The 16,871-nt window shown below is 35.9% G+C and overlaps 1 protein-coding gene across 1 annotated transcript in view; it reads left to right on the plus strand.

Moving 5' to 3' along the window:
• CPS1 (carbamoyl-phosphate synthase 1) overlaps positions 1-16,871 on the plus strand; it is a 119,192-nt gene that overhangs the window by 66,415 nt on the left and 35,906 nt on the right. Inside the window, exons 22-24 of the mRNA XM_002812808.4 lie at positions 14,754-14,895; positions 16,202-16,267; positions 16,724-16,787. Of these exons, the coding sequence (XP_002812854.1) occupies positions 14,754-14,895; positions 16,202-16,267; positions 16,724-16,787 (272 nt within the window). The remainder of the gene's footprint in view (positions 1-14,753; positions 14,896-16,201; positions 16,268-16,723; positions 16,788-16,871) is intronic.

Genomic DNA, 16,871 nt, shown 5'->3' on the forward strand with positions numbered 1-16,871 from the left:
TTGTATAATTTCGTTCTTTTACTGGCTAAAACTAAGCTGAATTAAGTTTTGAATCCTTGCTTCAAGTGATTAGCTTAAAGAAGATGGCCAGCCTCTGCTTTTGCTATATCATGTTAAATCATCAAAGTGAAGGTTTTCTACCATTTATGATGATTGCTTGTTCTTGTGCATTCCATTCATTTTGGGCAATTTTCCTGGAATGGTCCATTTTGCTCTCTTGTTTTTATGTACAATGCCGCTATTTATGTTAGCAATGTTGTAGATGACTACTTAAAAAGAATCTATTTTCATTCACTTTACACGTTCAAAAGTAGGAGATATAACCATTGTGATACAATTTATACCATATGAGTATTGGAAACTAAGATTTGTATTTGTTTCCCTATTGTTGACATAAACTTTTCTATGGATTTATTTACAAATTATCCAGATACTGCTTTTGTCTAATATTCTATAGGTTTCATGTGTTTTTTTTTTGCTATCTTCACTCTAATAACTTTAATATTCTCTTTCCTCTTTACTGCTTATAGTCAATATAGTTTTTAAAAAAAGAGTAAAGTGCACTTTTCAAGGGTCCAATTTCCATCTGAAATCACTATGTTCAATGTGATAAACTATGTCCATTGGTGAGTGGTGAAAAATCATAGGCGTGCCTATTGCTTAGGAAAACAATCTAGGACAACCCTGGTGAGTTCCACTTGGGCATTCAAGTGCTAAATTGAGCTCAGTAAAGTTGGCCATTTCCCTGCAGCCACAAACTTCTGGCAGATGTAATAATGCAGGTGTCACCTTAGCTGGAACACTCCCTTTGAATGTCCTGTCCTACACATGCTAACTTCTATTGACTTTTTATTTAGCTTGCTCACGAGGTATGGCAACAATCAGGCAAGAACGTTTTGTGCTTATGCTTGATTGAAGTTTCTGGGGGGGAAAGTGTCACCTAAGAGTTGTTGGAACTTAGATATAAGAAACAGAAGGGTCAGTACTCTACTTTCTGATGACAATGTATATTTTCTGGTAGAAAAAAATCAACAACTTTCATCTTAAACTACTAAATATACAAGTAATTTAAAGAAAGATAATATAACGTATAATCACATTATAATTTTTGTGATACTTTACTATGACATATTTTTGTGATAGCATCTATTATTTTGGATATAGAAATGAGAATGGAGGTGATTGAACACTTTAGTGGAACCCATTAATTTGATTTGCAGGAAATGGTCTTATGTCTTCTCATATTACTACTAACTCACATGATATTCTAAGCCTCAGTTTCACCCTAGTAAAAACAAAACAAAAAGAAACAACAAGAACTCCCTTCTTATTTTACTGGTCAGTCATGCAGCTAGCTGAATATATACTATATGTAAAGTAACAAACTTTAAAGAAAAACAATCTTACCAGTTATTACATATTACCATTCTATGCTTTCAGTCTTTATACTCCAAGCCAGTTATATAATGAACCTCTTCAGGTATACTAAAAAATGGGGCTTATATATACAAGTACTTATTTCTTTGTAAGAGAAGAGTAATACCATGGGAAATTTTATAACTCTGTGAACTAATGCCAAAAATACATTTTATTTTTAATTTGCTTTTATGTTCCATGTAATAAAAGGATATTTTAGGTGATGTCATAGGTTTGATAGGACTCCACTAATTTTTAAAGTAATAATTTATTGAGATAGATATAAAATTTTACATCAAATATTTAACGTTCTGAGAGTCTTCATTTGTTATTTAAATAGTGTTTTCATAGTTTTGGCAAATGATTGTGCATTTTTGAATTTGTGAGAGAGTACTTACGAGTCTGGCATGGACAAGATGAATGTTTTGCTTAAAAGGTTTTCAGAGTAATATTCACATGACTCATAAAGTGCCTATTATGTTTCTGTATATTCATTATTGTATGTTTGCTAGTTCCTAAGAATATACAACTTAAAAATTTTAAGTTGATTTAAAATAACACATACTCAGAATATGTGTATATATATCTATAAATAGTCAATAATTAATACATTATTCCTGTGTTAATGTCTCTGAACTAAGCATGATGGGATATGTATTTGCTTGATGGCATTTCTTTTTATTAGGAGCTGTTATTAGACCAAATGGTATTTGTTCTTCTATTCAGTCATTATGTATTGGGTACCTACTATGTGTAAGGTTTTGTGCTAGTTCCAAAGCCATTTGTTGATGAATAATCACTAGTTATTAGACCAAATGGTATTTGTTGTTCTATTCAGTCATTATTTATTGGGTACCTACTATGTGTAAGGCTTTGTGCTAGTTCCAAAGCCATTTGTTGATGAATAATCACTAGTCATTGAACCTATAATATAGGTTTATAACCTATACAAAGAGCTATACATAGACAGGACACATTAATGGACATGTGAGAAGCAGAAATATGAATTCATGAAAGTTTAGTGGAGGTTAGAAAAAAAGCTCTTAGCTAACTTTACACATGTTATCTCATACAAGTCTCAATGTACAGTTTTTAGAAGGTATGTGTCTCTATCCCATATTTTTCAAAATAAATGATGACTCAGAATGTTTAAGTAAATTCTCCTTACTCCATATTGGAGCCAGGTTTTGAGTTCAGAAATTTCTCAGTTCAAGGACAATATTCTTTCCTTCAATATATCCCACTGTCATGGGAGCCAAAGGAAGAGAGAATTTAAAATAAATGAAATAGACACTTTCAAGAGGATTGCATGGTTTAGAGAGAGAAGAGAGAAACAGAATTAAGTCCTCATTTGATGTTGGGTAGGTAGGAGTGGAAGCTAGGCTATAAGGTCCAAACACATAGTGAGAAAGAAGTAGGTAAAGGTATGAATTCTACACAGGAACTGACAAATTGTGTTTGCTCTTTATCCTATTTATGCTATTTTTCATAACAGTGAAAATCTGACTATGAAGAAATTAAGATAGTATAAGAAGAAAAACTAAAGTGGATATTAGCTACCTGTTTGTTCATTGGGTGAAATAGTTGATGCCACACAGTCTTACTTCATTGTTCCATAAATATTGCATATACCCTAATATTATCCCCCAATTAAATTGTAATTTTCATTAGGGAAAGTATCCAATACCATAATGTCTTAATATGCTTTTATTATAGGTCTTTCTTAGCAAGAAATTTTGTTAATTTGTATGAATGCAGAATAGAGTTCACTATGGCATAAGGTATAAGTCATAATTTCTGAAACAGATACAAATGGTTTCCAATTCTTTATTTACCATATACTTTCTTGGGAATTGATATATGGTGCTTTGTAAACAATATTTGTATGATAATATAACAAATAAACATTCTTGGTAGAAAGTGAAAATCGTCATTTCTTAGGGATGGCAAAGGAGGGGGAATTGTAGTAGAGCAAAATGCATATGATTCCTGGTTGTTCAAAGGGATTGAATTCACAAAATTCACAAAATTATTAATTAGAAAATACATAGCCCAAGATATAAACTGACTGTGTTGGGAAATATTGTAAACCAACATCTCTAGGTTTTAATTTTTTAAAGTAGTTATGTATCTACTAATTAGCTACGAAGGCTCTGAATAAACTTTTTTAATAAAAAGTTTTATCTAATTGTTTTATATTGTTAAAGATTATATACATGTAGGCATTATAGGTATGTCGGGAAATCTCCTGGTGAGAACTAACCAGTGTTTGTGTACTCTTGATCTTCAAAAATTATCCATGTTTTCAAATTTTTGCATTTTCTGAGAAGTTTTTGTGAGAAATATTCATAGACATTTTCAACTATATGAAAGGATATGATTTTATTAACCAGTGAAAAAGGTTAAGGCAAAAATAAATACTTATTTAAAATACAGGCATCTACTGTATTTCTCCGGTGACCTTAAAGTACATTTCTATTATAATAAAGGTGAAAAATATCACCATCCTATTTTTATGGATGGTGAAACTGAATCACACGAGGTGTGTGTCATACTTTATGTCACACCAGTCAGAGGAAAGCAAGGAATCTAGCCCAGGGCTCCCACTTTCAGTTTTAGTCACTAACCCTTTTCAAAAGCTTCTTTTTCGAGATATGACTTTTAAATCAGACAGCTGGAGATCAGTTCCTCCTTAGCTGTCAAGTTGTGAGCTGCCTGCATTGTTGACCCCACTTAGAGAGGAAACATTGTGAGGAATTTGCCCTTTTCCAAAACTCTTGGGGGAAAACACAGGAAGTCTGGCAGGGAGAAAGCCTCAGCAAGTCACCTTTGAAAAATGTAAACAGGATTTTCAAGGGTACAAAGACCCAGGATAAGAATTTTCTTTTTAAGTTTTGCTTTATTTATAATAAAATATTGTATATATTTATACACAATATACATCTATAGATATCTTTTCTTTAAAGTACAAATACCTTGTCTTCCATGTTTAGGCAGGTGTGAGTAAAACAACTCTTGAGCGTAGAATGGAATTAAATTTACACAAAATAAGCTGCCAGAGCTATAATTACAGAAGCTAGACAATTAGTTGCTGAGCCCAGAATTTCTTCAGCTGCTAATTTATACTTGAGATGCCTTTATGGGGCATAAAGCCTTTGAGTCTGACCTTGGGATAGAGTCACGCACTTCGTATCCAAAAAGTATAAGGCAGCGACCATGCCTCCTAACAGTGGAGTAAATACCCGAGAGCACTCTCTCTCCAGAAGATCAATTTTGATTTGCAGGGAGTCAAAAGTATGGTGGCCCTCGCCACCTCAAGGTGTGAGTACAGAAATACTACACAGGAGAGGAAAGAAAACAAAGGGAGCTGAGGTGCTGGGCCAAATGTAGGCGACTTGCTAGTTTTGCTCTTCTAAACTTCTCCTGCTTCTTCTCTTCTTTCTCTTCCTCTTTCTCCTCCCTGTTGGTCTGGTTCTTTCCCTTCCTCCTTTTCCTCCAGCAATTGTTATCTATTAAGCACTTACTACCTTCTTGGTGTTGTGCTGAACACTTGCCACATTTATTATTTTATCTGGCTGATGAGTCTTTTTCTCAGGATGGTGAAGCATGACTACAGGTTTTGGGCAAAGGTATTTGCCTAAGGTTGAAGTAGGCATTTTGACACCATTTCCCTATATAACTATAATGATGATAATGTAATGGCCATCACAACAATATTCACCTGGCAGTATTAAATTGCAGCTACTTCTTCTACCCCTCCCCTTCTACCCACTCTTCAGCTGACAAACTGACTAGTATATAGTTGTAGTGTCAAGTGGATGATAATTTTTGATCTCATGGATATTAATGTGCATTTTCTATGTCTTCTTATGAAAAACCCCAGATAATAAAGATATCTGCTTTCCATGTAGGTAGTAAGCCTCATATCAACATAGATTGAATATGACATGTCACCAGGAATTTAATTCTAGAATTTTCCCACATCCTCCTAAAAATAACTTCTCCTTTTCCTCCTTTCTAAAAATGGCTTACATTTTTTCCTTCAAGAACTAGAAAAATGTAGTCAAAAATTATTCTTATATATCTTACATTTTTCTAGGAAAAAAATATGCAGTAGTTATTAGTAGATAAGCTTCAGTTAAGTTTTTGGGAGACTGAGACAGGCAGATCACGAGGTCAGGAGTTTGAGACCAGCCCGGCCAACATAGTGAAACCCTGTCTCTACTAAAAATACAAAAGTTAGCTGGGCTTGGTGGCAGGTGCCTGCAGTTCCAGCTACTTGGGAGGCTGAGGCAGGAGAATCGCCTGAACTGGGGAGGCGGAGGTTGCAGTGAGCTGAGATCACGCCACTGCACTTCTGCCTGGGCAACAGAGTGAGAGACTCTATCTCAAAAAAAAAAAAAAAAAAAAAAAAAAGTTATTTATTTTAACAAGGCTCTAAGTAATTCTTTCTAGAAGTCATAGAAAGATATATTGAAATATATTTACATATTTGTTGCTTGGTACAACCTATGTGATGTTTGGAAAACTGCTCTGTGGAAACATGATGATTTAAACAAAGATGATGGAGATGTTTTAAAATATAGGACTTTCAAATAAATTTATTTGCAATAACAAATTGTAAAACACCAAAGAGTGCCCATTCAATCCCTATTTTCTATGAGGCCTTATAAAGTGTTCCTTTTTATCTGTTAGATTTAAATTCTGTACACATAAAAATCTTATACTCAGGGGAAAATCCAGAATTTTGCTTACTGAGTACATCTTCTTTATTTTGGGGAAGGCATACATTGAATAGATTTAAAATTATAAATAAATGTATTCATCAGAAATAACAGAAACAATATTTCATAGTATGGACTTAACCCTTTAGTCCAATTGGCTCAAGCAAAAGCTATTTGATTGGTATCAGCATGCTGTTTTTTTTTTTTTTGAGACGGAGTCTCGCTCTGTCGCCCAGGCTGGAGTGCAGTGGCGCGATCTCGGCTCACTGCAAGCTCTGTCGCCTGGGTTCACGCCATTCTCCTGCCTCAGCCTCCTGAGTAGTTGGGACTACAGGCGCCCGCCACCACGCCCGGCTAATTTTTTTGTATTTTCAGTAGAGACGGGGTTTCACCGTGTTAGCCAGGATGGTCTCGATCTCCTGACCTCATCATCTGCCGGCCTCGGCCTCCCAAAGTGCTGGGATTACAGGCGTGAGCCACCGCTCCCGGCCAGAACACTTTCTTATATACGAATTGACATAACTTACTACTTTGGTTAGGCAGTTTCCATTTGTTTTTCATCTTGGTAAAGACGAAAGGTAAAATTCAAATTTGGTAAAATCTAGGGCAGAGAGAGAGTCATTGCATCTTAAATTAAGAACCATGGGCCGGGTGCGGTGGCTAAAGCCTGTGATCCCAGCACTTTGGGAGGCCGAGGTGGGCAGATGATGAGGTCAGGAGATCGAGAGATCGAGACCATCCTGGCTAACTCGGTGAAACCCCAACTCTAATAAAAATACAAAAAAAAAAAAAAAAAAATTAGCCGGGCGTGGTGGCGGGCGCCTGTAGTCCCAGCTACTCGGGAGGCTGGGGCAGGAGAATGGCGTGAACTCGGGAGGCGGAGCTTGCAGTGAGCCGAGATCTTGCCACTGCACTCCAGCCTCGGAGAGAGAGCGAGACTCTGTCTCAAAAAAAAAAAAAAAAAAAAAAAAAACCATGAAAAAACAAAATGTGGTTTATTAAGGCTCAAAAATTGCAATTAACCTACATTAAGCATTTTTCTTCATCATTATTCCTTGTATTCACAGAGCATAATTATGACATTATATTCAATACTAAATGAGTGGCTTTACCAGATTAAGAGTAATATGATATTTCTGGTTTATTAGGGTCATTAAAGATTAGCAAAAAAGAACATGAAATTCAGAAAATTAAAACTTGCCTGTTTAAAGATGTCTACATTATCAGTTTCTCATAAGGTTTCCTTCTTAATGTTGATTTTACTGTTATTATTATTAGCCTTTAAGGTAAAATATAGTTTTAAGTATGCCATTTTTTGAAAACTATTACTTGTAACATTTTAGCATTATTGTGACAGAATCTGGGTCCACTTAGCACTATTAGATCATTTTCTTGATGCCATACTTTCATGTGAACATTGGATCTAGGTATTATTTGCTCTGTACAAGAAATATAAAGATTCAAGTCTTCTTAAATTCCTTCAAAGACCTCATTCCTATATAGAAACAGCCATGGTACTCAAAAATTAAGACAAAATAGTAGTGTCTACCCAATTGCCTGGGTTTTTATACTTTGCTTTTCTAAATGCCACTCCTATTTTTGAAAATTGTCGTTTGCATTTCTCTTAAGGAAACACGTAGCAACTTGTCTCCTTGAATGAAGAGAGGTGACAAATAATTTCTCCACTGATGGCATTATTGTGATTGTGGCATGGTCTTGAACCTGTGAAATGCCAAAAATAATAAGTGAAGCAGTAAAAAAACTCAAGAGAGAGGCTAGTGAGGGTTCATGAGGCAGAGAACATATATCTTACTCAATTCTCTTATTAAAGCAGATGTCATTATTGAACATCAGGCTTAGTTTTTTTCTGCCTTTTGGAGTGTTTTTTTTTTTTTTTTTAAAGAGGATAATAATAAAATTGCAAACCCATCCCATAATTGTAGGCCAGGTGGAGTGCTCATTTTCACATTAGAGCTTGTGCAATCTGGAGGGAAATTTGGTTTAGTATTACTCGTGAGTTGGTGGATCAGATGAAAGCCAGTCAAGTGGAAGAGAGGACTGTGTGAAGTGCGCTGGCTCCCCTGATAATTAGAATGCTGCAGGCGTTCCTCCAGTCAGCTAATAGATTTCCCTAGCTCCTCTGTGCCAGGTGAAAATTTCCTCATTACGAGGAATTTATTCCATTTGCTTTTATCATTTATTATTGAAGACTAAGTGTGAGTGGAGGAAGTTTCATAGATGATAGGGAGGAATTTTAAACAACAACAACAACAACAACATCTACATTGGAAGTCTTAGAGAATGAAGGAGAAAGGCTTGTATTGTTTGTAAACCAGAGAACACACCAGAGACTTCTTGCTATAGAAGCCGAGCCATGCTGTCTCACCATTAAAAGATTATGGCAGAGTGTGTAAAAGTCTGATAGTCTGGTTTTAAGACACTTTTTTTCACCTTCTAAAATTTCAGTCATTTTGTGCTGCTAAGTAGAAAGAAACTGAAGATTATGAAAAGGCCAGCATCACAGCCATTTGGTGTGTTGTTTTATTGTATAGATTCTATTATGCAATGATGAAAGTCTAACCTTTTGTAAAGTTTGCCCTTGAACTCTCAAAGCAAGGCAAACTGGCAATGGAAAGAATAGTTGTATATATAATAGCATATTTTAGAGGACACAGTTCTGAAATACGGATTTAATGTGTACATGTTCAAAAGAGTAAAAATTAACATAAAATACTAGTACATACAAATACGTATCAAAGAACAGAAGGATAATTTATTATGCATATTTTTAAATTGTGTGCTTTTGTGCAATATGCTTTCTTCAGCTGATCACATTTCTAGCAGGGCATAAAGCTGTCTTGATTTACAACATAATATAAATGGAGTATTCCCTATTGAGGTTTCAAAAAGCAGTGTTGAATTATAAATTCAGTATTTATATTTCTTTTAGTAATTATTCTGTTTTGAGTTTGTTTCAAATTAAGGTTTTTATTTTCCTTCAGAAAAATAAAAATGTTATAGCCTTGTTTTGAAAATAAGCTTTTACCTAGTTTGATTAAAAAAACAAAAACAAAAATCCACCATGCTGGAAATTCTTTTTGGCAAACAAAATGGAGGGAGCATAATGTGGGCAGACAAAGATGAGGAGCATCTATCTGAGTCTCCACATTGTTAAATGAGCTTTATGTTCGCTTAAGATTATTCATCTTGTATTTATTTGACTCTGAGGAGATTTAACCTGATCTAAATCACTGCCCCACAACTAATGAATTGTGTCTTTGAACTGTCTTTTTTTTTCTTTGATTATAATGGGACACACAATAAAATTTTGTATCAGAACAAGCTGGGACTAAAGTCAATTTTCTACTGTGTATAATGACATATCAGCCAGCCTGGTGTTACACAGAAGAGAGAAAACAGAGGAGAGGAAAGGTGAGAACAATACAGAGAATTGACCTGCTTCCATTAGGAGTACCTTGTGGAATTAAGCAGCACTGACTGTGGGAAGGGATCTAACTTGTCTGTGCCTCTCTAATGGCCCTGGTGGGTCAGTATCAACAATGATTTCTCAGTGAGGAGGATTGCTAAGTGCTTTGCACTATTTCATGATCATGTCTAAAGAGCAGAAATAACCAGAGAGACCATGAACAAAATACTATAGAAATTACATTACTTTGGACATCCAATGATCACACATACCCGTTATCTGTATTCAAGTTAAGGTAGATGAACATGAATGTACTAATATACCATTTGAATTTAATACATTCTAATTTTTAAGACATTAAAAAATATTGTATTATGTTATTGATCTAGTTATTTGAAAATTGGGCAGAAGTTAAAGCAGTTTTTGGCTCACCAAGAAAATGTCCTAAGAATCAACCAGTGAGATTAAAATATGCAAGGTGCAGGTCTAGCTTGATACATCTGTTTCAAAATTCTCACCTGGTATGATTTAAAGGGATGCCTATGTAGAAAGTTTTCACTCCCATTCTGAAGTATCATTCACAATCATTATTTTGTGTTACTGTTGCTCTTCTCAGACATTTCCTTTAAATTATGAAAACTCTGTGGTGTGGGAAATGCTATGGGCGGGGGAGCAGTAACAGTTGAGTTAGTCTTAGTGACAGATGGCTTTTTTTTTGTCACCAGAGCTGAGTACAGAATTAACTCACTTCACTTTTTAATGCACAAGGCCAATTCCTATCAATCAACCTTTTTGTTTTCTCTCCTCTTTCTCATTCTCCCTTCTTTCTTATTATTTTTATTTCTTTGCTGATAAGTGTCCAGTTTTATTTAGTAGATAGAGGCAGAAGACTTTGTGTATTTGCTAGAGACGTCTACATACATTCTGTTAGACTCTTGTGGTGAAAAAGAACAAGAGAAATTATGCATATTCCAGAAATGAAAATACTACATTCCTGAATGAAAATACTGCATTGCTGAATGTAGACGACACAAATGCAAATTTATTGCATCCCTAATAAAAATGTGAGGAATCTAATCTTTTCTTATTTAATACCATTATTTATAATTTTCATTTTAAACAACACAGCAACCTTTGAAAAACTGACTGGTATTCCATGTAAGAAGGAATGCAAACAAATAATTAAAGACCCCCTAAAAACTGCAGCAACAAACAAATAGAAAAACCAGACTGAAAAAGCTAAAGATAACTACATGACTTCAGCTTATCTTAGCACTTGAAGAACCTGCACTTATGGTGCTGCTGTGTTAGCCCGTGGTCACAATTATAGATGTGATGGTTCTTTTCAAGGCATGTGTCTTAAGTGTATCTGGATGACTGTTCTTCAGAGTTAGGATTTTAGTCATTTAAGTAAAGTGGTTATTGTTCTAATTTAGAAAAATAGCTTATTTGTCAAGCACTTCCACCGAAAGGCTGAGTGCATACTTGCACATAAACAAATGAGCAATTGGTTTGGGAGCATATTCTTGGCAAGGAAAGTGGAAACATACCTTTCTAAAACAAATAGCAACAATAACAAAAAAAAAAAATATTTCGCCGGTCGCGGTGGCTCATGCCTGTAATCTCAGCACTTTGGGAGGCCGAGGCAGGCGGATCACAAGGTCAGGAGATCAAGACCATCCTGGCTAACACAGCGAAACCCCGTCTCTACTAAAAAATACAACAAAATTAGCCAGGAATGATGGCGGGCGCCTGTAGTCCCAGCTACTCGGGAGGCTGAGGCAGGAGAATGGCGTGAGCCCGGGAGACGGAGCTTGCAGTGAGCTGAGATCTTGCTACTGCACTTCAGCCTGGGCGACAGAGCGAGACTCCGTCTCAAAAGAAAAAAAAAAAATCTTTCCTCTACTTTCAAAATTAATTTCTCTCTCTCTCTCTCTTTTTCTCGAAACTAAAAGTAACCGCAAACTTTGATGTTTCCAAGGCTCTCTGAAGCTCAAAAGTCACCTCTGGGGTAAAGCCTTTCCAGACTTCTCCATAGGAAGCTGGGGGCCCCTGCCCTGAGCCACGGCTTCAACTTGTGCACACTTCTCCCACGGCATCTCTCATGATGTAGACATATCAATGGCTATTTGTGCTTCCTAACATACTCTGACCTCCTAAATGTAAGAATACAATATTTCATCTTCCATCATTAATATAGGCAGCACAGGTCTGATACAGAGCACGTACTCACTAAATGTTAAAGCAGTAATGACAATGAATGTGGCTCTACCCTCACCATCCACTTTCCTGTTCACTCTTTCCAACTACAGATCCTTAGTATGTTTCCCATACGTGCCATGTCCACTGTCGCTCTCAAACAATAGCTTATACTGTTGCCATTGCCTGTTGTACACCTGTCATCTCCTTTATCTACATGAAGTTGAACTTTCTTTTTTCTTTTTTGAGGTGGAGTCTCACTCCTTTGTCTGAGCTGGAGTGCAGTGGCGCGATCTCGGCTCACTGCAACCCCCCACCTCCTGGGTTCAAGTGATTCTCTTGCCTCAGCCTCTTGAGTTGCTGGGATTACAGGCACCTGCCACTATGCCCAGCTAGTTTTTTGTATTTTTTGTAGAGATGGGGTTTCACTATGTTGGCCAGGCTGGTCTCAAACTCCTGACCTCATGATTCGCCCTCCTCAGCCTCCCAAAGTGCTGGGATTACAGGTGTGAGCCACCACGCCCGGCCAAGTTGAACTTTCTTTATAGCTCTGTTTTCATCCCACCACTGCCGTAGTATTTCTCAAGTACAACCTTTCACACTATTATCTTTCTCCAGCCTCACGTAGCACCACATAGCTTATCCCTCCATAAAGTGTTTTGAATCACTATCATTTCATTGTCTCAAATATTGTTTCCTTATCTTCTGGGGCAGCACTGTTCAGTAGAAATTTCTGTGATGATGAAATATTCTGTAATCTGCACTGTCTGACACTGGAGCCACTGACCATGTGTGGCTATTGAGCACTTGAAACCTGGCTTTGGTGACTGTAGATCTAAATTTTTAGTTTTAAAAAATTTAATTAGTTTTTCAATTTAAATAACCACATGTGGCTAGGGGCTGCTATGTTGGATGGCACAGTTCTAAAGCACAGGGCTTGGCACACATACTAAGTCAGCAATAATACTTAATATTGGATTGCATTCAAGAATTTGACAGGCAAATGCATTGCTCTGAGAGAATGCTTATCAAATACCTGGGAAAACTATAATTCAAAATAAGAATAAAAAGAGAAGAAATTAAATTCAATGGGAGATTTAACACACTGATTTGAGACAGAAGAGAATTTAGGTGCAATAGAAAAAGCAAATTGACTAGGAAGAGCTGTAGCTGCAAAAATTTAAACTAATACTGACACTGGAAATCCAGGGAAATAGCCATTATATACACCAGCTTGATTTTTTCTTCTCCAAACTCAGCATATGAATTAATTAAAGCAGATTAATGATTAGAATGAACAAAATGCAATAGATTTAATCCAGTTACATTTTATTAACAGCATTTCATGAAAATGTTTTCTTAATGCAAGTTAGATCTTCTGGCAATACACTATTTTAATTTCATTGTATTGACTATCAAACTATTATAATTGAATTGTATTGTATTAACTATTACATGAAATAGCTGGCCCACAGGTATCTGGTTAAAGATGCATTTACAGTAGTATTTTATTCTTGTCCCTTAGATCTTTACAAATTATTTTTGCATGCATTTTGAAATCTAGTTATGAGCTAATTTCAATTACTTCTTTGTCTTTTCTATAAAATAAAAACCTAGGGAATTGAAGTTTTTATATTTATCCTTCATTTATTTATAATTTATATTCATAAATTATATTTATATTTAATTTATAAAATATATGCATTTTATTTATATGTTTACATTACTTATATTTATCCTTCATTTATTTATTTTCATAAATGTTTATTGAATGCTGTCTGTGGGCCAGGTAATGTGGTAGATTTGGGGAGTAATCTGGTAAATAAGCCAAATGTATTCTCTGCCTTTATGGAACTTAAATCTAGCAGGAAAAAGCCTGATTGACGAATAAAAGTTAAGAGACATTAAAAGTATCAGGTGATAATGGACATGCTAAACTGTATGGTTCTATGTCCATTGCTCCAAGCAAAAGAGGCAGTAAAAAGCACAAGAAATTCAGTGTGGATGACAGCAAACCAAAAGGCTTCACGAATGAGGCTTGGCTTTAGTTGGACTTTGAAGGGCTGCTGAGGGTCAGGGAGAAGTTGAGAAGGTAAAAGGAATGTTAAAGGTATTACAGATGAAAGAAACAACACAAATAAAGTCTACGCTATGGAAAGGAGTAGGGGGAAAATAAGACAAATCTAGTTTGAGTGGAAAACAATTATAAAATGACAAAACTGTCTTCTCAACATAGACAGATAGGTGATATTAGTTAAGCAGAGGTAATTTATGGAGAGGATATCCAAACTGATGCAATGTTGGGACACCTAGGTGAAGATGATTCTCAAAGTTCATATGCATAAAGACCTGGAGCACAGGTCAGATGTTGGAGAACAGGCCACGGATTTGGGAATTGTCAACCAGCCATGCTAGTTGCACCCACGACAGTGGCTAAATTTAGAGAGGAAGAGAGGGAAGACAAAAGCAGGTAACAAAGGATAGAGCCCTGGGTAGGGGGAGGGCGGAAACCCAAAACGAGTAAATGGTAGTTGTGAGTAATAAAGTAGAGCGAGAAGCCACTTAGTAGAAGCCAGAATATCTTTTTAAAAAATAGATCATCAAAAGGGTCTTCTGATGACAGGTTGAGAAAAATGAAAACTGTGAAAGGGCTCCTGGATTTAGAGAGTGAGGTCTCTGATTATTACTAATGAGCACATTTATTAGAACAGTAAATGCACTTGCCATTTTTTATAAAAGCAGCAGGAAAGAGGTCGCATAGAGTGTGAAAGCAGGAGATCAGAGATTGTCAGCTTTGCAAATAGAAGACTTCATAGAGGCTAGAAGATTGAGTGGGTTAGTTATTTGTGTATTTTTAAAAGATAACGAGACTTAAATATGTTTGAAGGTGGAAAATAAGAAGCCCTTGGTGTTTTTGAATTGAACTTGTCACCGCTTTTTATTGTGTTTGGTCTAAACTTGAATCTCTCTTTTCTATTAAATCCTAGTGAGTCCGTTACAGAAGAAACCCTGAAAAGGGCAAAGGAGATTGGGTTCTCAGATAAGCAGATTTCAAAATGCCTTGGGCTCACTGAGGCCCAGACAAGGGAGCTGAGGTTGAAGAAAAACATCCACCCTTGGGTTAAACAGGTAAAGGAATTTCCCTCTTCCCCCACCCCCCACCGACAGGATTTCTGTGGTAAAACGTAGGCACCCATTCAAAAGGCCATTGTCAATAAAAAGAGGAGTGGGATTAAGAAGTGACACTACTCATCCGGTTGACGCTCATGTCACCAATTTTATTCAGCACGTGATTAATTTTTACTTAAAAGGGAAAGAAGGAAAGGACACTAGGATGTAAAGATAAGAGTGAGTACCTGATTTTCTTGGCCTAACTGAACAAAACAAAACAAAAATTTAAACTCTCTCTCCTCTGCTTTTTGACCTGTGTTCAAACATGTAAGTAGTTAAGAAATCCTTAGTGTAATCGAAGGACTTGAAATTTCCTAGCATGGTGGCTGACCCTCTTGAAAATAATAGTTATCTCCTTTGGCACTAACTTTTTACAGGGTAATACTTTATATTAAGTGCCCCATCATTATGGTTCATTTAGTATTCATTGTGATAGGGCTGGGCATAATGAGCTCATCTAGTATTCATGACAATCACGCATGAACATTCATAGGTGTGCTGTTGTGATTTTTTTTTCTTTGGCCTTTAATGGAAGGGATGTCTTGGTTTAAAGTACCACCAGCTGGTTTTTGTCCTTTAAAATCATTGACTTTTCACTGTGTGCTCAAGGGGCACGTGCTGCATACCCTTAGGTCTCAAGCTTGATGCTAAATATTTTCCACTCAGCGATGATTATCTTTCTTCCTTCTCACCTGCCTTACACCAGCTTGCCCTGTCGGCCCCAAATTCTTGCTCACTAAGCTGAGTTACTGGCCCTTGAGAGTCGAATTGATTTCCAAATATGTTCAATGAGATCTTGTTCTCCCCCCGTTCATCCCCTATGGCTTTATGGTATTTGTGTCATCCCACTGCTCAGTGCCACAGGCAACTTAAATCCTGCACATTAATTTGCAAGCCAAAGAGATCCTTACATATAGGTCATTTTGCTCAGATTTTAGATTTCATATACAGCTGCTTTTAGAGAGCTGGTGGGGTAAGTCTTCCTAGTAGCCAGTTGACTATAGGACCACTTTGCGATGTTCATGAGAGTTACTATTACTACTAGTGATCCAATTCCCTGTTTCTCAAGTGATAACTAGACCATATCACTATTTTCTCTCTCTTATTTTCAGAATTAGAAAGCAATTCCATGGGTCATACATTTTCCTGTCTGTATACTTTACAGTAATAGGAATTAAAGGAATATGTATATAAAGCACAAAAAATTTAGTCTTGAAAAAATTATGGTAACATTCTTATTTATTTTATTTGTTTTCTCTTACAGATTGATACACTGGCTGCAGAATACCCATCAGTAACAAACTATCTCTATGTTACCTACAATGGTCAGGTAGGAATGGGCAAATTGGCCTATCCAGAAAGCTCTAGATTTGGTAGACAGTTCATATTAGGAAATATATATTTTTTACCTCTTTGGATATCTAGGTAATAAAAAATGGCATCATGTGTGTCAGATATGATGATATGTTTCTGTACTCAGTCTTTTAAGAACTGCCTTAAGATAATGAAATCAAACAAATGAAAAATTAAGGACAATGACTACATGATCATACGATTATGCTATGTTCTCATGACTAATTTAAAAATATTCTGCCATATCTATTTTTTATAAATAAGTAGGGCTCGTATAACACTTTATACTTATGGGTTTCCAGAGACTAATAGAGAATACATGTTAACAAGAGGAAGAATGAGAAGTACATACTTAATGATAGGACAAATAGTTTAATTAAATGGAATAATAACACATAATGATTTCTACATCTTCCTTTTCTTATTTCCTCAGGAACATGATATCAATTTTGATGACCATGGAATGATGGTGCTAGGCTGTGGTCCATATCACATTGGTAAAATAATAAATTATGTGTATATAGGACTTTACACAATTTATATAGTTTTCTTCATACATGTTAATTCCATTATTCCAAGAA

The sequence above is a fragment of the Pongo abelii genome, chromosome 11 (assembly GCF_028885655.2).
Source record: "Pongo abelii isolate AG06213 chromosome 11, NHGRI_mPonAbe1-v2.0_pri, whole genome shotgun sequence".
Taxonomy (NCBI): Eukaryota; Metazoa; Chordata; class Mammalia; order Primates; family Hominidae; genus Pongo; species Pongo abelii.